Below are 26,429 nucleotides of genomic sequence, written 5' to 3'. Positions count from 1 at the left end.
GAGCCACACTATATGGGCAAACTATTGAGCACTGTTAGGTACTTCGAAAGTAAAGTAAGAGGTGTCAAATGGAATTGCCCCAAAGGGTTTTTCTACCTAGCTGGCTATGCAAAACTCATACAAGCTGGTATTTGATTATACTACACTATGTCAGGGACAAAAGAAATTAAGACCAACAGTCATAAAGAGCTGCAGAAAGAGGTCTTAAGGAATGAGTAAGACTGATAAACAGAGGAAGAGCAGAGTTCATTTTAGAAAGAAAGATATATGAGCAACGCCACAAAGGTGAGAGGAACATTAGGGTTTTGTGATACTAGGACTGTAGACTAACTGCACGAGGAAACATACCATAAAGGAAGAGAAACTGTGGCTGGACAAGTTATAGCTCAGCCAGATATCAAGTGTCTAGGAAGCCGAAGAGGAGGTAATTCAGCAAGGAGGGGCAAGCAAAGGCTTTGAGAAAGAAATTTGGTGAAAGTGACATTTTATTTTTTTAAATCTACTTTTTAGAGGAAGGGAGAGGGATAGAGAGAAACATCAATGATGAGAGAGAATTATTGATCGGCTGATGGAGCCTGCAACCTGGGCATGTGCCCTGACTGGGAATCAAACCTCCTGGGTCATAGGTCAATGCTCAACCACTGAGCCACTTCAGCCGGGCAGAAAGTGACATTTTAAGAATGCTTGTTCCTGGCTTTCCCTCCAGGAAGCATGCCCACGCCATTCCCTTCCCCCCCTTCTTTCCCTACAGGAACTTATTTCCTAAATTCCAAGGGAACCCATGAGACTTGCAACCAGGGGAGCAATGGGCAGCGGCAGTTCATCCCAGGCTAACCCTCTGAACCTGTCTCCAGGCCCCTTTCCTCTGACTCCTCCAGGAGCCAAAGCAGCCCAGCCCAGGCTCTCCTGTTGCCTCTTCTATGCCCATCCTTGCTTCACTGTCCTGAGTGTGTTTTTGCTGTGGTCAATAAATTATTGCTTGCTTTTAAGAAAGAAAAGAATGCTTGTTCCCTTTAGAAAGGTAATTTTTGGTAGCTCTGTTCAAGCAAGATTAGAGGTAGGAGATTCAGAAAGCAGAGCCCAGCTGGCAGGCAATGAGGGACCTCACACACTCTTGGACCTCCTACAGGAGAATACTCCCCAAATTACTTAATTTGAACAAGTTCAAATGAGATGCCCCCAATCTTTCAGAGAGGAAGATTTTTTCTCTCACACCCACACACCCACACCCACACCCCAAAGATTAAGAGAGAAGTTTCTACAGACTCTGTCCTTTAACCAACTCACCTGACCCAAACGCTTCTGTCCAGCCCACACAGATGTGTGGATTATCTTGAGAAATAGCTGCCCTGTGCGTGGGTTGAAGATGAAGATGGCCCCATTGATGGGCTTTGTTGTCAAGTTCCCTTCAAAGGTCTAAAGAATGATTACATCAGTTAGTACAGCCTAGAACCATCCTGCCTTCATGCCAATATGCACACACTTGCCCGATCACCCTCCATCAGGCATCTAGAGTCCCACACCCCTACACTGCTTGTAGCCCTTCCCACCTTGTGAATAGTCACTCTGTAGACGTTAGTGTCATCCACAAACCAAATAATCTGGTTGGAGAAGAGTTCACCATAGTTCTGAGAGGACAGATAGGGCTCAGTAGGCTCAGATGAGTAGAGCTGCAGCCCCTTGCGAATCCGTTCACGTAACACATACAAGGCAGGGTTTGCCTTCATGATCTTGGCCATGGCCTGCTGTATGAGAGGCTTGCTGCCTGGGAACCAGTTTCCATAGGCACTATGAAGGTGGAAGAGGCAAGAAAAAGTTAGACCAGACTGGTAGTGTCAGGAATAAGGCAAACTGCAACTCTACAGAGGAGGAAAAGACTGTTGGCCAGGCTGACAAGTGTCTGCTCATATCCACAGAGACAGGGAAGAAAGAGTCAGCGACCCAGAGGAGGAAAGAGCCAAACCTCATTACAGCGGGGCAAACTAAAAAACACTGTATGTCCAAGTGTGGGGCTGATGGAAAACACATGCTTCTGAGCCCCATCTTACCTGTGCAGGTTATAGGCCAGGTCAATGGCAATGAGCACTCCCGTAGGTGAAGGGTAGATACTCATGTTGTCTGTGGTGTAGTCCAAGAACTTGGCCCGGGCATAGCGCTCAATGTCATGGGAATCGTAATCCCCCCAGCGCAACTGGATGTCAATCCAATACTTCTGAGTGGTCGTGCTGTCCATCACATCCCTGAGGGTGGAGAGAGGTTAGGAGTCCAGGAAGCCACTGACACAACCACAAGAACTCTCAATCACTATATCTAAGTCTTCAAACCAACCCTCTTGCCAGTTCCAGGTCAGCAAGACTCCCCAGAGAATCAGCAGACTTGGCTGAGGGTGTCCATAGGATCCAGGGAGAGCACTGGTTCCCAGTTAGAAAGAACAGGCAGCGATCATTCTTAAAGTAGAACTGCTAGAAGAATAGTGAAACTAAGTCTCCCGGATGCCTAGGGCTGGGCCTTAAGGCACTTACTTGGAGTCTGCCAGCAATGAGGGCCGGGAAACATTCCACTTGTAGGAGGCAAAGAGCAGGATATCTGCACAGGAAGAGTTCATTTTATAGGACTTTCGGGGGTGGATTGTCTCCTTTTGTACTGTCTCAATTTCCAGTGCATCCAGTTCCTGATCAAACACCTGGGGGCCAAAGTGGAAAGGTTATGAGTGGCTATGGAAGCCCACTTAAGAATAAAGGCTTGCCCTGACCGGTTTGGCTCAATGGATAGAGCGTCGGCCTATGGACTCAAGGGTCCCGGGTTCGATTCCAGTCAAGGGCATGTACCTTAGTTGCAGGCACATCCCCAGTGGGGAGTGTGCAGGAGGCAGCTGATCGATGTTTCTCTCTCATCGATGTTTCTAACTCTCTATCCCTCTCCCTTCCTCTCTGTAAAAAAATCAATCAAATATATTTAAAAAAAAAAAAAAAGAATAAAGGCTTGTAGAACTTAAGATAATGTGGCAACTGGTACCACAATAGAGTCTCATCCTCCGAGTTTCCAGGGTAGATTTCCTATACCCAAAGAGGTGACCTGACTTTTGATGGCATCCTCTCCCCTCAATTCTAGCCCACCTGACACAAATCCATAACGATGCTCTCATGGATCTTCTGCCACAAGTGAGCTCGGAAGATCTGGATGAGAGAGATCTTCAGTGTGGGGATCTTGCCGTGCATGAAGATACCTGTCAGATCCAGCTGCACCTGAAAGCCGACGTATACCTGACAGGAAAAAGAAAGTTACACTAGAGATCAAGATCAAGAGACTTTGGTTCTCAAGACATAATTAAGAAAGTACAAACACTTGTTTTTATCTTCTGATCTCCCATGTCTACCAATCACACTCACATTGGCTCGGTTGATGGTTGGAGACCACCAGAGGGTGAATCTACGATTGGGAATCTGGTTCAATCCTGATCGCTGAGCATTAGTTAGCTTCTTCCACTTCATAGACTCCTCAAAACCACTGGCCTTCTCCCTGGGAAGCAGAAGAGACCAGGCAAAGTGATGCTGTGCCATCTCCCAGAGTGCTGCTGACCTCCTGGGGATGGCTGTTGGAACACATCATAGCAGATCACAGGCACACAAGGGATGAGCTCAAAGAGGTGTAACAGGTCACTGTAAGGGGAGAAGAGAATCCTCACCAGAAAAGCCCCTCCCAGGTTGGAAAGTAAGTGCCCTTGAAGAGTGTGTGTTCCAGAATGCCTTCCACACCGCCCAGGGCCTGGATCATATCTGTACGGTAGTTGTTCAGGTTCCAGAGCTTCCCATCATGCCGCTGGTGTGTCCACCAGAAAGGGTTCTGCTTCAAAACCTAGATGGCAAGAAAAGTAGGGTCACAATTCTAAGTGCCTACTGTCCCAGGATGGCCACGGAGTCTCCTAATTCAGGGAAACTGTTCCATTATCCCCTCCACGTACCTGGTACTGCTTGAAGTCAGTTCGAACACGCCAGCCCTTATCATAAGCCAATGTGTGCCGGTCCTTCTGGAAGAGGGTGTTGATTCGAGGAATGCCACGATCCCATGAATCTTCTAGATCTTCTAAGGTCAGTCGTCTGCCAAAGAAAAAAGATCAAAGTGAAACGTGCTCATATGAACCGTTAAGCATACCTACTGACCAAGAATAAAAGGGCAGATTTAGAACCTACTTCCTTGTCTCCATAAAAATATGTCATGCAGAGTTCAAAGGTCATGCCTCCACACCCCACAGGACTGCTATGTCCTCCTGGATGCCTACCTGTTCTGAGCAATGGCCTCTTGTCTCTTGAGTGCATATTCAGCCCAGACACGCTGAGAATCAATAAACTCACTCTCCCATGGCTGTATATAGCGGTACAAGTTGGGAATCAGCTGGTCTTCTTCATGGCTCATTCCTGAACGGAAGTGTGTGATACCTACATCTGTCTGCTTGGACCACCTGTTTGAGGGACAACCAAGATTAGAGAAAAAATAAAGCCTAAAAGATAAAGAAACACCCCTTCCCTTAAGGTCTAGCAAGATTTTTAGCCAAGTCCTACCTGAGGTCAGACTGGGGGATGAGCACGTGGCCCATTGAGAGCATGCCGAGTCCACCCAGCTCCTTCGGGGTGTAGAACACAACAGGAGGGAACCGACTTGGCATCTTGGAGTTGAGGCCAATCTTGATACGTGTCTGGATCTTGTTCTCACACTTCACCAGCAAGTCCAGGAGCTCCTGTGTGTTCACCACAGCCTCCCGAAAGTATGTCATCAGGCCAATAAGAGCTGTGTTCCACTTATTCACAATCTGAAGATAGTGGGAAAGAAATTATAGATGAGCCATTGGTGTGGGGGAAGACACAGCAGACTAATTCAGTTAGTTATATTGTCCATAGTTCTCAAGAAAGATTACAAGTTAAGGTCATCAGGGAAATATATATAAAACAAAATCACTGGGAGATACAACTTAGCACCCATCAGAGTAGCTACAAGATAGGGACAAGTGTCAGTAAGAATGTGGGGAAAATGGAACTCTCATATACTGCTGGTAGGAACATGAAATTATAAAGCCACTTTGAAAAACAGTCTGGCCATTCCTCAAAAGGTTAAAACAGAGTTACCTTATAACCCAGCAATCCTACTCAGGTATATGCCCAAGAGAAATGAAAACATATGCCCACACAAAAATGTGTGCACAAATTTCATAGTAGCATTCTTCCTAATACTCAAAAAGTAGGGGGAAAACCCAAATGCCCATCAATTGACAAATGGATATACAAAATATGGTATATCCAAATGACAGAATATTCAGCTATGAAAAGGACTGAAGTACTAATACACGCTAAAATATGAACCTTATGTGAAAGAGACCAGACAAAAAAGGTCACATACATTGTAGGATTCCATTTATAGGAAAAATCCAGAACAGACCAATCCACATAGACAGAAAGTAGATTAGTGGTTGCCAGGGGCTGGGAGTAGGAACAATAGGGAGTGAGTGATAATTCCTCTTGGGAGTGATAAAAATGTTCTGGAATTAGACAGTGGTAATACCTGCACAATATTATGAATATACTGAAAAACCCACTCAATTGTAGACTTTAAAAGTGTGAATTTCAGCCCAGCCAGCGTGGCTATGTGGTTGAGCATCGAACTATGAACCAAGAGGTCACAGTTCAATTTTGGTCAGGGCACATGCTTGGGTTGTGGGCTCGATCCCCAATGTGGAACGTGCAGGAGGCAGCCAATTAATGATTCTCTCTCATCATTGATGTTTCTATCTCTATCTCCCTCTCCCTTTCTGAAATCAATACAAATATATCTTTTTTTAAAATGTGAATTTTATCTCAATAAAAAAAATTGAGGCAATATAAACAATGTTAAAATAAGACCAGAGCCAGGGGATTGTCAAGGGTGGAAAAAAAAAAAAAAAAAAAAGGACACATATGTAATACCCTTTGTAATACTTTAAGCAATACAAATAAAATAAAATAAAATAAAATAAGACCAGAGCCCTGGCCGGTGTGGCTCAGTTCATTGAGTGTTGTCCCATGCACCAAAGGGCTGTTGGTTCGATTCCCTGTTAGGGCACATGCTGGGTTGCAGGCTCGATCCCCAGTGCAGGAGCTGCAGGAGGCAGCTGATTGATGTTCTGCTCTCACATCAATGTTTCTCTTTTTCTCTCTCCCTCTTTCTTCCTCTCTCTCTCTAAAACCAATAAAAACAGCCCAGCTGGCATGGCTCTGTGGTTGAGCATCAACCTATGAAACAGGAGGTCATGGTTTGATTCCCAGTTGGGGTATATGCCTGGGTTGCAGGCTCGATCCCAAGTATGGGGTGTGCAGTAGGCAGCTGATCAATGATTCTCTCTCATCATTGATGTTTCCATCTCTCTCTTTCTCTCCCATCCTCCCTGAAAATCAATAAAAATATCTTTAAAATAATAAAATCAATAAAAACACCTAGAGAGAGAGAGATAGAACCTAGGCACAGAACCTACACAGAACATTCTCTAGGGACAGAAGAACTTCGCTGGAGAGAACATGGCAAAAGATCCTGGACAGAAACTGGCCTCAGAACCTAGAGACAGAACCTAGCGAGAGAACATGGCAAAAGATCCTGGACTGAACCTGACTACAGAAATTGGCAAGAGAACCTGACTAGAACCTGGTGACTGAACCTGGCTGGAGAACCTGGACAGAACCCGGCTACAGAACCTGGCTGGAGACCCTGACAAGAGAACCCGGCTATGATGATCAACTGAACACTGTCTCCGTGTCATTCTTTCTTCGCCAACTCCGCCCACACCTTTGGGGACCCCTGGACCCGCTGGGGTTGGACCCCAGCATCTGGCGCCCGAACAGGGACCCCTAGGTAAGCCCCACTCTCAGGATGGATAGGACTCCACTGTAGGAAGAGGGTGGATAGTCTTCGCAGACTCCGTCCACACCTTTGGGAACCCCTGGAACAGGATTCCCCTAGGTAAGCCCCCCCCCCCCATTGAGAACCCCCACATTCAGGACGGATAGGACTCCACCAGGGTACTTCAGACCCCCCTATAGAGGATAAGTAGGGTAAGAAGGTGGATAGTACAGAACTTAGATTGAGAAGATGTGCCATACTGAGTCCAAAGAAGACTCTGTATTGATCTTTACATTAAGAAGATGTGCCATACTGAGTCTAAAGAAATAAGACTCTGTATTGATCTTTTAACACATATGCTTGCTAGCAGAGGAATTAAGGTTACTCCTAGTCAGACAGAACGTTTTATACAAGAAGTATGTCCATGCTTTTCTGAGGAAGGAAAGGTAAATGTAAAGGCATGGGAGGAGGTAGGCCCAAGGAGCCTTATCCTTAACCCCACTGCAGCCTTTCCACCCCGGGAAAGTGCAGGATTGGCAAGCTCTCCCTGGGGTTAGGATAGATCAGGCCTCAGGTAATAGCGGAAAGTGCCAATCCTACTCTTAAAATGGATACAAGAGAGCATTTGGGTTTATTTTTTCTTTTTAATGCCTCCTTTTAAAAAATAAAAAGGGGGAATTTGCCGGGAGCCGGTCCATCCTTGCTGTTTCAAGGGACCTGGCATATATGGCATACTGTTCTTGATACGTTTGCTCACCTTCTTGGCACTGTGTGTTTTAGCCAAGGTCTCCTCTCTGAGAAAGTTTGTTTCCCCAGGTAGGGATTTTCCCCTGAAGTTAGGGAGGGAATAAAACCCCTCAACTAAGTGCCAGGCGGGTAATTAATCACTTTAACTACGAACAATCATGCTTAAGCTACATAATCTTTACTCCCTGGAATGGAGATAAGAAACGCCCTAACCTTTGTAATAGAGATTGATAGGATTGAAGCAACTGGTATAAATACAGATGTAACAAGACAGCAAGAGACAGAGAGAGAGATAGAACCTAGGCACAGAACCTACACAGAACATTCTCTAGGGACAGAAGAACTTCGCTGGAGAGAACATGGCAAAAGATCCTGGACAGAAACTGGCCTCAGAACCTAGAGACAGAACCTAGCGAGAGAACATGGCAAAAGATCCTGGACAGAAACTGGCCTCAGAACCTAGAGACAGAACCTAGCGAGAGAACATGGCAAAAGATCCTGGACTGAACCTGACTACAGAAATTGGCAAGAGAACCTGACTAGAACCTGGTGACTGAACCTGGCTGGAGAACCTGGACAGAACCCAGCTACAGAACCTGGCTACAGAACCTGGCTGGAGACCCTGACAAGAGAACCCGGCTATGATGATCAACTGAACGCTGTCTCCGTGTCATTCCTTCTTCGCCAACTCCGCCCACACCTTTGGGGACCCCTGGACCCCCTGGGACATTCTAACCTGGCTGAGTGTTGTGTGCCCCTGGAACCTGGGAGTCAACCTTGGACCTGGGAGTCAACCTTGGAATGCGGTCCATTCTCATTCAAGAACTACCAACTATCATGGAAAGATTAGCAACCTTGTTGCCCAAACAATGGAGTTCTGCCCCAGCTCCTCCTGAGCCCACCTTGCCTACTTCTCCATGCCTGTGATTCCTGCTTCCCCATGTAATCTTTGTCCTACCCTATATAAGCAGCTGGTTTATGGAGGGGGGCGGCTGCAGAGCAGATTTTTGTGGATGACCAGCTGCTCTCTCATACTACTGGCAGTATTGGAATAAATGCTCATAAGATTTAACAAACAAACAAAAATAAAAAATAAAAACACCTAATAAAAATGAGACCAAATAGAGTCGTAATCCCAGAGTAGGCAGTGGGAAAAGAAGGGATGAGAAAAAAGTATCAAAAATTAATGGAGAGGCCCTGGCCAGATAACTCAATTGGTTAGTGTCATCTAGATACGACAAGGTTGTGGGCACATACAAGAAGCAACCAATGAATGCCTAAATAAGTGGAACAACAGATGGCTGTTTCCCTCTCTCTCTCAAATCAAAAAAATTTTTCAAACATGTTTTTAAATGGAGGGAATAGAAACGAGTGGGATCACAGAAATTGCCTTCCTACTATAAGCAACTAGAAAAGTAAACGAGATATATAAAACAACATTTCTGGGAAACTGGCAAACAGGCAGCACAGACTATGACCTTGAGAAAAGGGAAACATAGAGTGAGCCCCACAACCGCCCCAGTTTACTGCCTAGTGGAAGTTTCCAATCTGCAGCACAAACATGGAGGGTTAAGGAAAACAGCCCAATAGGCTCACTGAATCGAAGAGACAAAGATTAGAGTTCAAGAGGCCAAAGCAGCTAGAAACTGTGAAGAAAAGGAAGATACACAGAAAGAGATCTCTGGAGATCCATGAAGGGACTGCCCCAAGTTTCTGACTGAGTCCCAATCTGTATGCAGTAAAACTCCGAGGTCAGTGAAAGAACCACCAAAGATCAGTAAGCTGAACAAGGCCCACAGCTTACATAGGCTGAAAACAGTTTGTGTTCCCACCAGCCAGAGTAGAGAGACCTTATTCTACATGGAAACTGGGTAGAGTCCCCAGAAAGTTACCTACTTAACAGTGGAGGTAAAAAAAAAAAATATATATATATATATATATACACACACACACACACACACACACACACACACACACATACATGGCCCTAGCTGGTTTGGCTCAGTGGATAGAGCACTGGCCTGCAGACCAAAGGGTCCCGGGTTTGATTCTGGTCAAGGGCACATACCTTGGTTGTAGGCTTCTCAGCCCAGACCCTGGTAGGGGCTCATGCAGGAGGCAACCCATCTCTCACATTGATGTTTCTCTCTATATTTCCCTCTCTTCCACTCTCCCTAAAAATCAATTAAAAAATATCCTCAGGAGAGGATTAAAAAAAATCAATAAAAAAATATCCTCAGGAGAGGATTAAAAAAAAAAAATCCAGACAACAGGTGCTCTGAATTTGCCATAACCAAACTTAAAAACAAGCTTCCAAAGGATCAAACAAATCCACAAATTACTGAACTGCACACCAGAACACAACCCAATACCCTATTAACCCTTTGCGGTCGTTTGTCTACTCTCAGCCACCAAAGCTTTTTTACCGTTCCGGTCGTATGTCTGCTCTCAGCCACCACAGCAAGGAACCATACGAATCTTAACTCTATTCATTCATGTATCAGTTCATAATTTCTCTGAAAGCTCTTAAGTGTCTAAGCGACCTTGTCACGAACCAAAACATTGCCCCGACAAATCGGATACAGAAACTCAATATAAACAAACGCGGTCGTTCCACACTCGCCATGCAAAACACCGTGGCGAGTCAGTCGCCTTTTGAGAGTGAAGAAATCAACAAGCTTTGGAGATACTTTGAAGAATTTCAAATAAAGCTTTACAGATTACGTTTAACTGTAATTAGGCATTCTCGCTTGTTAAGATATTTCAAAATAATACTCCAAAATGGCAAAAAGAAAGTTACCGAAAGAAGTGTACTGTGAATCTGAAAGTCACGATGAAGAGTTTTATTTTGGCATCTTGAATACTGACTGACGTAGAAAGTGATAACGTTTGTAGTGATTCTACTAGTAGTGACATAGTTCCAAAAAAGAATTAACAAATCCTGTTTATCCTTCATAAACTTGCATGTTATGTATCACTGCTCTTTCAATGGAAATTAATTCTGACCAGTACGACACCCATGTCCAAATTTAATACGACCTCAAAGGGTTAAAGGTATACAACAAAATCCATAAATAACTAAATAAAATTCACAATTTCTGGCATGCATTAAAAAATTACCATGCAGCCCAGCCAGAATGGCTCAGTGGTTGAGGGTCAACCTATGAACCAGGAGGCCATAGTTTGATTCCTAGTGAGAGCACATGCCCGGGTTGCAGGCTCAATCCCCAGTGTGGGGCATGCAGCAGGCAGCCGATCAATAATTCTCTCTCATCGAGAAAGAGCAAGATATTGAAAACCTATTTGAAGAAATAATGACAGAAAACTTCCCCCACCTGGTGAAAGAAATGGACTTACAGGTCCAAGAAGCACAGAGAACCCCAAACAAAAGGAATCCAAAGAGGACCACACCAAGACACATCATAATTAAAATGCCAAGAGCAAAAGATAAAGAGAGAATCTTAAAAACAGCAAGAGAAAGAAACTCAGTTACCTACAAGGGAATACCCATACGACTGTCAGCTGATTTCTCAACAGAAACTTTGCAGGCCAGAAGGGAGTGGCAAGAAATATTCAAAGTGATGAATACCAAGAACCTACAACCAAGATTACTTTATCCAGCAAAGCTATCATTCAGAATTGAAGGTCAGATAAAGTGCTTCACAGATAAGGAAAAGCTAAAGGAGTTCATCACCACCAAACCAGGATTATATGAAATGCTGAAAGGTATCCTTTAAGAAGAGGAAGAGGAAGAAAAAGGTAAAATACAAATTATGAACAACAAATATGCACCTATCAACAAGTGAATCTAAGAATCAAGTGAATAAATAATCTGATGAACAGAATGAACTGGTGATTATAATAGAATCAGGGACATAGAAAGGGAATAGACTGACTATTCTTGGGGGGGGAAAGGGATGGGGGAGATGTGGGAAGAGACTGAACAAAAATCGTGCACCTATGGATGAGGACAGTGGATGGGGAGTGAGGGCGGAGGGTGGGGCGGGAACTGGGAGGAGGGGAGTTATGGGGGGGGGGGGGGAAGAGGAACAAATGTAATAGTCTGAACAATAAAGATTTAATTAAAAGAAAAAAAAATAAAAATAAATAGGCCATGAAAAAAAATAATAATAATTCTCTCTCATCATTGATGTTTCTACCTCTCTCCCTCTCCCTTCCTCTCTGAAATCAATAAAAAAAATATTTTAAAAAATTTACCATGCATACAAAGTAGAAATAAATTACCCATAACCAGAAGAAAAATCAAACAGAAACAGACTTAGAAACAACAGATGATGGAATTAACAGACAAGGACCTTTAAAACAGCTATCATAAAAACTTGTGTCCTAGCTGGTTTGGTTCAGTGGATAGAGCATCGGCCCATGGACTAAATGATTGAGGTTTGATTCCAGGTCAAGGGCATGTACCCTGGTTGCAGGCTCAATCCCCAGCCCTGGTCGCGGAGTGTTCAGGAGGCAGCCAATAGATGCGTATCTCTCTCACATCAATGTTTGCTTTTCTCTCTCTCCCTCCCTCCCACTTTCTCTAAAAAATCAATAGAAAAATATCCTTGGGTGAGGATTAACAAAATGAAACAAAAATCTTGTAATTATGCTTTAGTATATTAAGAAAAACATGAACATAATGAGAGAAACAGAAGATGCTCAAATGGAACTTTTAGAGATAAAAAGTACACTATCTGCCTTAGCCAGTTTGGCTCAGTGGATAGAGCATTGGCCTGTGGACTGAAGGGTCCCAGGTTCGATTCTAGTCAGGGGCACATGTCTGGGTTGTGGGCTTGATCCCCTCTAGGAGGAGTGCAGGAGGCAGCCGATCAATGATTCTCTCTCATCATTGATGTTTATATCTCTTTCTCCCTCTCCCTTCCTCTCTGTAATCAATAAAAATATTTTTTTAAAAAAGGTCTAAAATTGATCATCTAACATTTTACCTTAACATATCAGAGCCCTGGCCGGGTAGCTCAACTGATTAAAGCATTGTCCCGACATGCCAAGATTGTGGGTTCCTTCCCTGGTCAAGGCACATACTAACAAGAATCATAAATAAGTGTAACAACAAATTGTTCCACTTCCAACCACTATAGTACACTCCTCTCTAACCGCTGACACCCTCCATTACTCAGGCTCTTACCTCTCACCCATCTATTCCCCTGGTCCCTGTATTTTTCCCCCTAAGGCCACTGGCCTCTTCTGGTCTCTTTCTTTTCTCCCCTCCCATAATCCAGGAGGCTAAAAGGGGTCAGCACCCTTAATTCCCCTGTAGCCAGTCCCTTACCACTCCACCACAGTCCTCCAGCAAAACCCAATCCTAAATCACCAAAATCTGTCCACATTCTCCATTCCATCACTGAGTAGCTGAGTGCTCCTGGGAAGAAGTCAGTTTCCTTCGTTTTCTTGAAACCGACGTACAGAGTAGTTTCTTCAACATCCCATCATACCCCCACCACTGTGCTTTAAAGTCTGAAACCCTGTGTCCCTTACTCCAGCCCAGGCAAAGCTGAAAAATTCAAGACTGTAGTAACTACCCACTTAACTTATCTACATTCACATCTATCCAGACCTCGTTCCTAGTAGGTTCAGAGGATCCTTTCCCTCTGCCTGCCTTTTCCACCATCCCTATACAATTTCTCTAGAACACTGCTCCATCACTTATCACACTTCTACTGCACTCTGAACCTCTATTGGCTCAATGAAAACATACCCAAGTCACTCCCATTTAAAAATACCTGCCTTGACCTACATCTTCCTCTAGGTGGCATCTAATGTCGTTCCTCCAGCTCTGGCGAATCGACAGTCCTTGCTGTCTCCACCCCTCACTTCCCATAAAGCCTCACCCACTGCAATCTGGCTTCTATCCCTACTTATTTCTGAAACAGCTCTTGCTAAGGTCACCAATGACGTCCAGACCGCCAAATCCAATGGATACATCTCAGACCTTATCTAAGTGAAAGACTCTTAAGCAACTGCCAGTGTTAACTGGCCACCCACTCCCCACAGCCTTGGCTCCCGTGACCCAGCACTCTCTCCGTCTGGCCACACTGCTGCTCCGTGTTCCCAAGCGTTCCCAACTCGTCCCTCGCTCTCCTCACTCCTTATATTTTCCCTGGATAATCTTGCTCACTCTTGAGCTTTAAACCATCTTTTTTATGCTGACAGATTCCTAAATCTACATCTTCAACCCAGACATCTTCAGGCTTCAGATTGTAAAATGCCTCCTCTTGGACATTCTATAGAAACTTGTAAGTTACCCCTGACTGCTCTTACTTTCTCACCTCATTTCTCTCCCTGGAGCTTCAAACTCACAGTATTTTTCATCAAATCTAAGAGACCATCAATTTAAGAGGCACCAGTGAGGGGGGGAAATACACACGTGTGTATATTTATCATGGAATTAAAGAAATATATAAATATATAAATATTCTTTGATATCTATTAAAGAAATATATAAATATCTCCACCTAGATATTCTCAAGAACTCCAAACTTTTTACATCCTAAACTATATTCACTTGTTCCCCCCCTAAACCTGTTCTTCTTCCTGTAGACTTCCAATTAGTGACATCAATATCCACCTAGTCACCCATGCCAAAAACTGACTATTATTTTGACTTCTTTCTTTCCCTCTGGCATCCCATCAAAATGAAACTCACCTGATCATACCTGCTAACTACTTATCAAATCTGTTCCCCTATCCTCACTTCTACTTTCACTACTTTCATCATTTTTATCTGGACTCTGGCAGTAGTCCCCAAACTGATCACATCCTGTTCTTCTAGTCTAAACCCATCTTCCCACAGCTGCAAGAGTGAACCACCTAACACAGAAATCTGAGACAGTCACGCCCATGGGTAAGACCCTTACAGAACTCTTAATGAGGCGTAATCCTCTCCATGATCTGGCTCTTGCTTATCTACCCAGCCTCCATCTGCTAACAGTCCCAACTCCACGATTTTATTCCAGTAAATTCTCAACTTTTTACAGTCCCACATATACCTGCTAGTTACCTCTCCATACTTCTGGCTGAAGGAATGCCCTCTCTCACCACTTCATCACATTATTTTTTTCCAGGAAGCCTTTCCTCTCCTTCTCCCAGAGAAGGCGAGTCCTTAACTGAGTGTTCTCACAGATTCCAATACAATAGCTCTTTTCCTGACTATGCATCTGTGTTGTCTCTCCAACTAGGTAAGTGAGCTCAATTAAGGCACAGATGCTATCTTACATATAGTACGCACATAATACCTTGAGTGCAGTAGTTATCAACAAGCACCAATGAATGAATGAGCTACATAATTCCAGTTATCTGACCCTTAGAGGGAATAACCAACCTAAAGGACAAACTTTTTCCTAGCACCAGTCTCCAAAAAAATCTATCATGAGGAACTTTAGGTAAGGAATAAGATAAAATGTATCCTCAAGAGAAGCATCACTAAAAAATTTAAGGCATTCCTTATGTGTGCTGCATATTTAAAGGGATATGAAGGTCAGAATAAAAGAAAATTGCTACAGCTAACAGTTATTATTCTAAGGGAAATCAGGATGAAGTGCCTTTTTAAAAATCCATTGAGAGCCCTAACCCGTTTGGCTCAGTGGACAGAGCATCGGCCTGCGGACTCAAGGGTCTCAGGTTCGATTCCGGCCAAGGGCATGTACCTTGGTTGTGGGGCACATACCCAGTAGGAGGTGTGCAGGAGGCAGCTGATCGATGTTTCTCTCTCATCAATGTTTCTAACTCTCTATCCCTCTCCCTTCCTCTCTGTAAAAAATCAGTAAAATATATATTTTTTAAAAATCCACTGAGATACTTTATTTCTATGTATGTATTATATTCCTAAAAAAGGAATCCCAGGATTTTCTATCTTTTGGTTTTTTTTTAAGATTTCTGATTTTGAGAGAGGGAGAGAAAGAAAGAGAAAAACATCGTTGTGGGAGCGAAACATAGATTGGCTGCCTGTTGCACACCTCCTACTGAAGGATCAAGCCTAAAACCGGGACACATTGCCCTGACAGGGAGTCGAACCGGCAACCTTTCAGTGCATGGGACAACGCCCAATCAACTATGCCATACCTGCCAGGGCATCCTTTGTTTTGCTTCTTTGTGGATCATGATACCAGCTGAAGTTGTCAGTACAATGAAACCAAACTGACAGGGTGGACTCAGCTTATTTTGGCATTTTTAGATCTCTGAGTTGCATATCAAATCTGGGGCTGACCACACTACACCTGTTTCATCTGCCTGTGCAGTTCATAATTTTCCCAACTGTGATCATCAGGGCTCTCAAATCCACCAGTGTAACCTTGCCTCATCAACACAGTTAGAAACTGGACAACGACTTTGGAGCACAGCCTAATTAAGAACTTGGTGTTTCCCTCTTTTTGGCATTATTGATGCTCTTGCGAGCATCAGTCAGGACATTCATGTACACCATGACAAGGCGAGGAAAGACAGTGGAAAGGGCAAGATGACCTGTTAAACCATGCAAAAACTTGTATACAGTCTACAAGTCCAGCTGCCTTTAGAAGCAACTGAAGGGAAAAACAGACACTGAGATAGCTAATTATGCTTGCTTTTCAATATGCACACTATGTTACTGTTTAAAAGATGAGTTATATGAGTTGGATCACTAGCCCTTGGAAAAATGCAAAAACAGTGATTTTTTTCAAATTTAAAAATCCAACTTCAACTCTTGCCTTAATTTAGAGCCATCACAACTACAGAGAAGTAGACTGCAGAAGTCCTGCAGGGAATTCTCAGAGACTAACTTGATTTGACACTCTAATCTGCTATCTATACCTAAAGCACAGAGACGGTACAGTGGGCGATACTGGGAAGAAAGGAGAGCAAACCAGGGGAAGAGGTGAAAGGGAAGTGAGATGGACAGAGGACACAACCGAGTGGGGCTGTCTGCGATACCTTGGTGAAAGTGGTGGAGCCGGAAGCCATCAGAATTTGACGCACACGATTGTGGAAGCGCTGCATTGACTCATCATCCACACGCAGGAAACACTGGGCTGTCCGCTCCTTAGTAACCTAAACCACAAGGTCAAGGTTAACTGTCTCTGGTACTGCCACAGGAGCAAGGACCAACTCTGACCCCCACAGTGCCCTGCCACCCAGCGAGGCTCAGCTGACGGATGGCGTTGTGTTGGTATTCCTCACCCCCATGCCCCCCGAAGGTACAGGGGTGGCAATGCTCTGTCTAGCCCCCTTCCCAGGTTGTACCTCATTCTGTAGGTTCCAGACCCCATCCTTGTGGGTGAACTCCTCATAGCTGGTGCGGCACTTTGGCAGAATGCGGCACTCAAAGCCACACATGTTGAACAGCAGGTTGGGGTTGTCCTTACTGTACACGGACACGAAGCTGTTCTCCCACTGAACTGTAGTCACTGACCGTGGCAGACGGTTCTTGATGTCCCAGAACACTGCCCGACCCCTGCCCACAGAAAACATATGGTGACATCAGTCTCCTGGGAAGAAACTTCCCTTCAAAGGTCAGACTGACGATAACCCAACAGAATACACTCCTCCCACCCAGGACACAACCTCATGAACCCCATCTGATTGTCTCTGAATCCCTCAGGCTGATGTTCTCCCAGCTCCCACAGCCCCACTCAGACTCACAAGTTGACATCATGTTTCATGAGGCGCATGCGGGCATCTCGGGGCCAGCACTTCTTATTATTATAGCCAACGATGTTTTCATTGTTGGGGTCGGGGTGCTCTGTCAGGTAACGCTGGATCAGGTCTCGAGCCTCATCTGCTGTAAACCTACACCAGGCAGAGTGCATTGCTGAGGCCCCAATACACTAGGACCTCAGGAGACCTACAGCTGGATAAACCCCAAATCCCTACCCTACCCACAGTACTTCATTCCATTTTGAAGTCCCAACTCAGCAGAAAGTCAACTAAAGTACAAGAGCCACTTCCAGAGGCTAGGTATATGCCTCAATGCCTGCAAGGATAAGAATCCAGGCAAGTGCTCACCTGAAGAAAATATGGATGCGATCAATGTATCTGCAGAAGAGACGGATTGGGTGGGCAGCCTCCGTGGCTATGTCCTGGAAACTGAGAAAGTCATTTGGCATCTGAGGGGGCCCAGCCATCTCACTGGCCCGGTGTAATCCCAACACAAGCAAATCCATCACCAGGCCATAGTACTGCACAATGAATGAAGCGAACTGCAGGCCTCGGATGATCCCATATGAATTCGTGTGGTTCATGTCCTAGAAAGAAAAACTTACAACTCTTTAACAACTCTCAACCCATGGCCATGTCCCAGGCTGCTCTAGGGCCCATCCTCTTTTGCCCTCCCCTTAATCCTTAACAGAACCTAACTCAGTGGGCCAGACCCTCACCCCACAACAAAATTCCTTGTTACCCTGCCCCTAAGACACACCTTATAGTTGATGACAACGTTGTTCTTGGCTGTCATGTAGTCAGCTATGTTGTGGTCTACAATGAGTCGCAGCAGCCTATTGAGTAGGGTCAAGTCGATCTTCTCATACATCTTCTCAAAGCGGGACTCCAGCATGACATTGCACTCACCCTCACTTGTCTCCCACACATCCTGCAGGTTATTGATGCCTGAGGAGTAAGCAAGACAGGTCTCCAGGTTAGAAATTCCCTGTCAGGACTAGTGCCTCCAGTAGCTATCATATTCGCACTAACACTGCCCATTCATCCAGACTGCTAGGACTGCTCTGTTCAGTTTAACATCAGCACGTATTTCCTTGGTACCATGCAGCGAGAGGGTAAATGAATTATGCTGCCCGAATGAGAACCTTTTTCTTTTTTTTCAAAAATGTTTTTATTGATTTTTAGGGAGAGAAAAGAGGAGAGGAAGAGGGAGAGAAACATTGTGAGAGAGAAACATCAATCAGTTGCCTCCGTACCAGGGACTGAACCTGCAACCTGGGTAATGTGCCCTGACCAGGAGTCAAACAGGTGACCTTGCAGTGCATGGGACTACACTCAACCAACTGAGCCACACTGGCCAGGGCCTGAATATGAATTCTGATGTAAAACTCAATTCACCTCCCTTCCTCAGGGGTGATCCCAGGAAAGTTTACCTTGGCACCACTTATACACAAGCAGAGGAGGCGGTTCTGTGTCAGCAGGCTTGATCCAGGGTGGGAAGAGGCGGCGCTTGTCAGCTTCATACCACAGGTACTGGTCCAGGTAGGCATCAGTTATCTTCTCCAGTGGTTCCACATCATACACTGGCACCAGGTGGCTATAGAGATCCATGAACTCAATGCCCACCTGTGGGACAGGGAAGCTGGCTCACACCAATCCACCAATCACCTGAGGCGTTCTGCCACCCTGAGTGCCATGAATGAATAGCAGAGCCAAAATAAAATGGGGGGCGGGGGGATCTTCACTCACTTCTTTAAAGGCTCTCTGTGTGAGGAGGTGACGCTTGATGCGGGACAATGCTTCATGGGGGTTGTCGTAGGCTTGCTCGATCAGCCCCAGCTCCTCCCTCTGAGACTGGTTTAACCGAGACTTCACACTGACAAGGCAAGGCAACAGGAAAGTGAATGAGAAAACCAAGAGGAAACCAAACCCAGAAAAGACTGAGGCTAAACCTTCCTTTGGACTATGATAATGACATTCTGGTGGGAGCCTGTCTACTCCACTCCTCACCTGTAAGCTTCCTTGAGCCGCTCTAAGGCCAAGATGAGCAATTTGGTGTCATGTTTATAGGAGAGTGGAGGGAACGGGATGGGTGAGAACCTACGGCTTTCCAACCAGTGCACAGTGGTGGTATACACTGCCACCGCCTCCTCTGCTGTGATGTAAGGCCCATCCTGCAAGGTACACATAACGATTAGCCTCCCACTGTAGCCAATCCCTCCCGCACAAGGCACGGGCCCAACTCTGCAGCCCACTCCCTGGCCACCCCCACATCCAGCCCAGCCTACTCTGCCCAACCTTCAGGTAGTTGTGCTGCCGCTCCTGTTCTGCCTTCAAGTAGAGCCGGGTGAGACGGCCCAGGTTCTTTTTGCAAACAGTCTTGTCCACAGTGGCCCCACGACGGATCCGTTCTCGGTTGTAGTGGGCAGTGTTGGTCCACCAGTCAGCCTTGGCCTTCACGTATCGAAGGATCATATTCTCTATGGGCGTTGGCAGTCCAGGGACCTGAAAGCGCAAAAGGCACAATGAGAAAGTGATGGGAGCCACACAGCCCCCTGAGAGCGGTACTCCCAACCCCAGGAAAGATGTCCTTGTCTGCTCAGAGGTGTGGAGGTACCCACCTTCCAGGGAATGTTGGCCTTCCAGCAGCGCCAGGCCTCACTGAGGTGCTGCAGAATTGTCCGGGCCTTGTTCTGTTTAATCCCCTCAGGCATCATGTCTAGAATGTCATGCATCACAGCTGCCCGAAGCTCAAGGTCAAAATGTGACTCCACTCGCTGCTTGGTTACAGTCTTCGCCACCCCCTTCGAGTGTCGGCCTAGAAATGAAGTGATTAAGAGTCATTGCTTTTAATGAGTCTTTACCTTCATGCCCCCCTCACTAACCATGGTTACAACAAAATAAACAGAATGCCAGGTCAGACTCATTAGAGAGTGGGACTTAGAGGCAATGCAGGAGGAAGGGAGTCAGTCTCAAACAAGGGCAGGGGGCAGAACAGGAACACATAGGACCTACCCGTGAGGAGATCATGGGAGAAGCTGGACAAAGAGAAAACCACTCACCTTCAAACTGCCGGGCCAGGAGGTTGCCCAGCCACCGCTCCAGCAGAGGGGTGATGCCACGCATGAAAAACAGCCAGACGCGCCAGCCAGCAGCCCAGAAGCCACAGCCAGGGCCCTTCCCTACAGGGCCCTATGATCCCAAGCAGAAGAAGAGAAGTTAGCAATTAATTTAATGACAATAGAAAATTGGGCAGAGATGGGATAGGAGAAACACATGTATGACAGTGAAGGGGGGAGGGGTGTGGGGGAGGAAATACTCTGGGACCTCAACAGCTACAATGAGGTAAATGAGAAAACTTTAAGGCAGAAAACAGTAACTGAAATTTCCTATTTAGACCTAAAGGTGGACTTGAGGAGGGTATGGTAAGGGGTGGGGGACTGTTGAGATTCACAAGGTGAGGGCAATAATGACACAGAGCTTTTCTCCAAATAGGTTCCTGGAAAGCACCCTGACTAGATATAAAAATTAAAATGGGCCGAAACCGGTTTGGCTCAGTGGATAGAGCGTTGGCCTGCGGACTGAAGGGTCCCAGGTTCGATTCCGGTCAAGGGCATGTGCCTGGGTTGCGGGCACATCCCCAGTGGGAGATGTGCAGGAGGCAGCTGATCGATGTTTCTCTCTCATCGGTGTTTCTAGCTCTCTGTCTCTCTCCCTTCCTCTCTGTGAAAAATCAATAAAATATATTAAAAAAAAATTAAATTAAAATGGGTCTGAGAGAGAGTGTATGGGCAGGGACCCACCGTGTTGAAGCGGTAATAAATGAGATGCTTCAGGTCCTTGCACATGCGAATCTGCCGCATCAGCTTGTATTTGTACCGGTACATGCCCGTCAGCTGCCCCACATGGGCAAAGATATACTGCAATCCATCTGCCAGCTGCAACACAAATGCCCCATCAGGCTTTAAGCTACAGCCAGCTCCACAATCAGCCCAGGCTTCACCCAGCTTCTCACCTGGGTAGGGTTTGGAGATACTTAGCCTTACCTGGAAGGCATCCACATTGCCTAATCGATACTGCACATGACTGTCTACCACCAACTTAGTTAAACGCAGAACTTCTCGACACAGATGGAAAGCATTCCCAAAACGAGATTTTTTTCTTTCCTGGAGAAGATGCCAAGAACAGAAAAAACATTCATCAGCAATGGTCCCGACTGGATGTACGCCTCCTTTGGGGGCCAGAGCAAACCAGTCCATCCCTCAAGCTCAGGAGACCCTTAAGGTCCAATGCAGACACCTTGGTGGTGAGCGTCTTGACAGGCTTGAGGTTGAAGTTGTAATCCAGGTGCAGATAGTTAAGGTTTTTCCGGTGAATGAGAAGGTTGAGCATGTTGTAGCCCTGGCGGCAAACCTGTAGCCCCACCTCCACCCAGTCCAGCTTCGTGGACTGAAAGAATTTGGTGGCTTTGAAGGAGCGGAACAGATACCTGGAGTGGGAATAATGAAGAGAGTGTTAGCTTGCTGATCATCTTTGGAACAAAAGAAGTCTGAGCAGGGCCCTCAGGCACCTTACCTCTTCTTCTGGGCTTTTGGGGGCCGGTGCTTCAGGGCATTAAGTACATAGTACTTAAGCAGCTTCTGATAAGAGACCCTCACTTTCACAGGCTGCCCAGCAGGACAATGCTCCCGATACCTGGGAAAACACCCATCAGGTAAGACTGGCCCAACTCTCTTTCCAGCCACTCAGATAAAGGCTGCATGCTCCCTCCTCCGCCCCCCGTTGGCGTTTTCCTCCTATACATCCACCATCCTCCTCCCAGGTAGAAGCCTTACCAGTTCTTGACAAGGGGGATGTCCAGGGCCCGGCGGGTGCGACCAGAGCGTAGATTGAAGGGCCGGGGGGCCCAGAGCAGGGCAATGCCATTGGCTGTATTGTCCGTGTAGAGAGGGGTGTCCTTCAGGAAGGGCTCCACGAAGTCTGGGAGCTCAAACTCCTCATCATCATCTGGTAATGGTTCCTGGCTCTGAAAGAATAACCCCAAGGGTTCAGTTCTTGCTGAACTGAGCAGAGACCTGGGAAGGAAGGGAAACTCTCTGGGGCCAAGCAGAGTGGCTACATCTGCCATGGAAACTGGGCTGCCTGACAAGAGAAACCCTAAAGGGCCAGGGCAAAGGAGGCCAAGAGAGCAGAGAACAAGCCAGGGCCAACCAGGAAAGCAACCATCACTAGTCACAACCCAACTGGCTCACCAACAAAGGCCTCCCATAGGAGCCTGATACCATAAGAAGTAAACACTGCTATCAACTCCTGCTCAAGCTCCAAAAACTAGGCTTGAAGAAGCAGATCTGTTCATGTTAGAACATGATGGAACATAGATAAACATAAAAAACACTGTATATGTAAGAGCCAGTCACAGAAGACTACATATTGTTAAAAAAAAATTATACTTATTGTATAATTCTATTTATATAAAATATCCAAAATAGGCAAATATAGAGACATAAAGTAGATTAATAGTAGCGTAGGCACGGAACATTCACTGGAAATGGAGAGTGACTGCTGATGGATGGGTGCAAGGTTTCTTTTGGGGGTAATGAAAATGTTATAAAAAAAACTGCCTGAGTTGATAGGGGTGCAACTGTGAATAAACTAAAAACCACATAATTGTACACTTAAATGGGTGAATACTGTACACCTTAGATAGGTGAACTGTAGACTTTAAATGGGTGAATTGCATAGTATATGAATTATATCTCAATAAAAGGACTTAAGGGAAAAAAGAACACAGTGGAAAAGATCAGAATGAACTATAGAGTCCCAGAGGATGATAAAGCCCAGATGGATAATCACAGAGACCAAAATTATACCAATAACTTAGAGCCAAATGCCGAACTCTCAAATTAGCTTTTAGCTCAAGACCAACCACTTAATAGGATGGAAAACACATCTCCCTCTGATGAATTTTTATCAAGTAACACCTCAGCCACAGTCAGAAAATTCCACTTGGAAGAGCTGAAGTCAAATGCCCCCTCCCCTCACCTTGACTGAGTGCCTATGGGAAATTGGGTTGATCAAAGGATCAAAGTAGAAAGCTGGCAAATCAGGATCCTCGGTTTTGATGAACACAACATTAGGAGTGTGGTACCTAAAAAGAAAGAAGAGTTAGCCAAGGTTTTCCTGCCCTGGCCCAACCTAAATGCCAGCCTACTCCTTTCCTCCACCTGTGTTCCAACTCTCTTACCAGGTGAGGTGGACATGGTGTGGAAGGTTGTTGTACAAGTAAGGGAAAGCAATCTTGTATTCCGTGCGGATAGGCTGCCGGATGATGATCTTATTAATATCATTGAATTCATTCCAGTCTTCATCCCTAGGGTACAAAATCAAAGATGATCAGACTAGTTGGACAGTTTGGAAGCTATAATGGACTCTTAAGGATCGAGATTAGAGTTTATTCAACCCAAGATGCCTAAAATTCCTACTCCAACTTACTGTAGGTTGATATCTCGAACAAGAGGTTCAAATTTGGGGCCTCCAGGAATGGCCATATTGAGTGCCTTGGAGGTAAAGAAGGCCTTCAGATCAAACAGATAGAAGTAGTTGTCATCTACCAAGTCTGTCAGGAGCTGATTGGCCAGGCGGTAGAGAGTGGACATCATGGGCAGTGTGAACTGCCAGCGCTGGTAAGTGGAGCCATTCACATACCTAGGAAGAAAAGAGACTCATGTCTGGTGGGTATATACCAGCTAACCAAGCCACACTACCGACTGCTCTCCCAGGACTCTTGGATTTCCAAAGTTCTAACAGGAGTGGTAACTCCAACCACACTTACTTCCTGCTGTCCCTCAATGGCTGGTGGTCATAGAACCAATCCAACACAGGCGCATCCTCCTCAGGGTCCAGTTCTAGCTGAATGGCCTCCAGTGGCTCAACATCTAGAATGTTGTCAGCATAGTCCAAAGGCGGCTCCTCATCATCAAAAGGGGGGAAACGCATTCTCTTGAAATGCCTCCTGTCTCTTTTTTCTCGCCGCATCATAATCCACATTGACCTGCAAGCCAACAATGTCACACAGTGGTTCCCACCCACTGCCTCCCAACCACCACCACCACCCATATTCCAGCCCTTCTCACCCCCACTGGGAGATGTAGACAGGCTCAATGACCCAGGGAATCTCATTGACAAAGGAAATAGCTCCAGTGATGTGGTACAGCACAGGCACATCCCGAATCTGCTCCCAAGGCATAGGCATGTTCTCCAGGAGTTTGAGGACTGCATGGGGCATGTACTTCAGGGCACTGCAACATTAGGAAGACAAATAATTAGAAGTCACAAGGTATCACATTCCACAGAAAATCCTACCTTATAGTCCAAACTTCCAATTGCACACAGCCCTCCATGACCAGGAACTCTGCTTTCCCCTCTCCAACTATGCTATTCTTTTTAATATATTTCTTTATTGATTTCAGAGAGGAAGAGAGGAGAAAGAGATAGAAACATCAATGATGAGAGAGAATCATTGATCGGGTGCCTCCTGCACACCCGCCACCGGGGATCAAGCCGCAACCCAGGCATGTGCCCTTGGCCAGAATTGAACCTGGGACTTTTCAGTCCACAGGCTGATGCTCTATCCACTGAGCCAAGCCGTCTAGGGCTGTGCTATTCTTCTTAAACTTCAGTCCCACAATACTGGGTTTCAGTCCCTTCCTGATGCCGCGACCCTTTAATACAGTTCCTCATGTTGTGGTGACCCCCAACCATAAAATTATTTTCACTGCTACTTCATAACTGTAATTTTGCTACTGTTATGAATCATAATAATGTACATATCTGATATGCAGGATGTATTTAGGCAACCCCTGTGAAAGGGTCATTCAACCCCCAAAAGGGTCGCGACCCACAGGTTGAGAACCGCTGCTCTAAATCAACAGCTATCCCTCTAAAGACAGCGTTAGACTGTCTCACATTCTATTCTCTCTGAACTTACCCATAAATATTAAAATACTCAGCATACTTTATTGTAACCATTTGTCTCATATCTGTCACGCCACTAGACTATAAGCTCCAGAAAGGCCATTACTTCCTGTTCACTACTCTTATCCCTAGCACCTAGAACAATTCTCCAGAAATAGTTTTGGGGAAAAAAAATTTTGAAACAAATCTTGTCTTAGTGGTTAATGAATTGGTATTCATAATGAACTGGTTAACATTTTTGTGTCCACATGGGAAAGGGATTTGCTAAGGTATTTGTACCTGTACTCTCCCAGCTTGGGGCCATAGAAAAACAAGTGTAAATACCTCAGGAGTGAACTACTCCTGAACCTGAGAATTCTGTTCACTGAGGAGTTACAAGCACAGAAGAATGCACGTGTCCTGCTCTGGGCTTCAACACTTTCAAAGATAGGGACATATTATCATAGCACCAACAGGGCAAATTAAAGCTCCAGTCCCAGCCCTGGTCAGGTAGCTCAGATGTTTAGAGCATGGTCCCCATATGCCAAGGTTATGGGTTCAATCCAGCGTCAGGCCACATACAAGAATCAACCAATGACTACATAAGTGCGTGCAACAAAAAATTGATGTTTCTGTCTGTCTGTCTCTCTCTCTCTCTCGCTCAAATCAATCAATCAATTTTTTTTTACAAAGCTCTAGTTCCAGCCCTAACCGGTTTGGCTCAGTGGACAGAGCATCAGCCTGTGGACTGAAAGGTCCCAGGTTCAATTTCGGTCAAGGGCATGTACCTTGGTTGCAGGCACATCCCCAGTGGGAGGTGTGTAGGAGGCAGCTGATTGATGTTTCTAACTCTCTATCCCTCTCCCTTCCTCTCTGTAAAAAATTAATAAAATATACATATTTTTAAAAAAGCTCTAGTTCCAGATAAGGAAGTAAAATCAAGGCAATAAAGAGCATACTGGGCCCTAACCGGGTAGCCCGGTTGATTAGAGTCATCCTGACAAGCCAAGGTTGTGGGTTCAATCCCCACTCACGGCACGTATAAGAAGCAACCAATGACTGCATAAGTAAGTGGAGCAACATTTCAGCGTTTCTCTTTCTCTAAAGTCAATAAATAAATTGTAAAATCCTTCAGAGGAAAAAAAAAAAAAAGCATACTGGAAGATCTGGAATCATCACAGGACCCTAATGGTATTCTCCTTTCTCTTATAACC

The 26,429-nt window shown here is 45.5% G+C and overlaps 1 protein-coding gene across 1 annotated transcript in view; it reads right to left on the bottom strand.

Moving 5' to 3' along the window:
- The window catches only part of PRPF8 (pre-mRNA processing factor 8), a 34,515-nt gene that overhangs the window by 6,933 nt on the left and 1,153 nt on the right, over positions 1 to 26,429 (bottom strand). Inside the window, exons 4-34 of the mRNA XM_081109377.1 lie at positions 24,396 to 24,560; positions 24,095 to 24,313; positions 23,755 to 23,967; positions 23,507 to 23,632; positions 23,305 to 23,410; positions 22,098 to 22,288; positions 21,838 to 21,957; positions 21,562 to 21,751; positions 21,309 to 21,428; positions 21,066 to 21,200; positions 20,325 to 20,454; positions 19,884 to 20,080; positions 19,561 to 19,767; positions 19,273 to 19,436; positions 19,012 to 19,138; positions 18,696 to 18,888; positions 18,023 to 18,210; positions 17,611 to 17,849; positions 17,248 to 17,394; positions 16,849 to 17,059; positions 16,540 to 16,656; positions 4,560 to 4,807; positions 4,280 to 4,459; positions 3,962 to 4,097; positions 3,686 to 3,855; positions 3,390 to 3,519; positions 3,117 to 3,263; positions 2,523 to 2,683; positions 2,049 to 2,240; positions 1,551 to 1,788; positions 1,288 to 1,416 (exon numbers count right to left, since the gene is read on the bottom strand). Of these exons, the coding sequence (XP_080965503.1) occupies positions 1,288 to 1,416; positions 1,551 to 1,788; positions 2,049 to 2,240; positions 2,523 to 2,683; positions 3,117 to 3,263; positions 3,390 to 3,519; positions 3,686 to 3,855; positions 3,962 to 4,097; positions 4,280 to 4,459; positions 4,560 to 4,807; positions 16,540 to 16,656; positions 16,849 to 17,059; positions 17,248 to 17,394; positions 17,611 to 17,849; positions 18,023 to 18,210; positions 18,696 to 18,888; positions 19,012 to 19,138; positions 19,273 to 19,436; positions 19,561 to 19,767; positions 19,884 to 20,080; positions 20,325 to 20,454; positions 21,066 to 21,200; positions 21,309 to 21,428; positions 21,562 to 21,751; positions 21,838 to 21,957; positions 22,098 to 22,288; positions 23,305 to 23,410; positions 23,507 to 23,632; positions 23,755 to 23,967; positions 24,095 to 24,313; positions 24,396 to 24,560 (5,236 nt within the window). The remainder of the gene's footprint in view (positions 1 to 1,287; positions 1,417 to 1,550; positions 1,789 to 2,048; positions 2,241 to 2,522; positions 2,684 to 3,116; positions 3,264 to 3,389; positions 3,520 to 3,685; positions 3,856 to 3,961; positions 4,098 to 4,279; positions 4,460 to 4,559; positions 4,808 to 16,539; positions 16,657 to 16,848; positions 17,060 to 17,247; positions 17,395 to 17,610; positions 17,850 to 18,022; positions 18,211 to 18,695; positions 18,889 to 19,011; positions 19,139 to 19,272; positions 19,437 to 19,560; positions 19,768 to 19,883; positions 20,081 to 20,324; positions 20,455 to 21,065; positions 21,201 to 21,308; positions 21,429 to 21,561; positions 21,752 to 21,837; positions 21,958 to 22,097; positions 22,289 to 23,304; positions 23,411 to 23,506; positions 23,633 to 23,754; positions 23,968 to 24,094; positions 24,314 to 24,395; positions 24,561 to 26,429) is intronic.

The sequence above is a fragment of the Myotis nattereri genome, assembly GCF_964212035.1.
Source record: "Myotis nattereri genome assembly, chromosome: 16".
NCBI classification, from domain to species: domain Eukaryota; kingdom Metazoa; phylum Chordata; class Mammalia; order Chiroptera; family Vespertilionidae; genus Myotis; species Myotis nattereri.
This window is presented reverse-complemented; position numbering and strand designations above follow the sequence as displayed.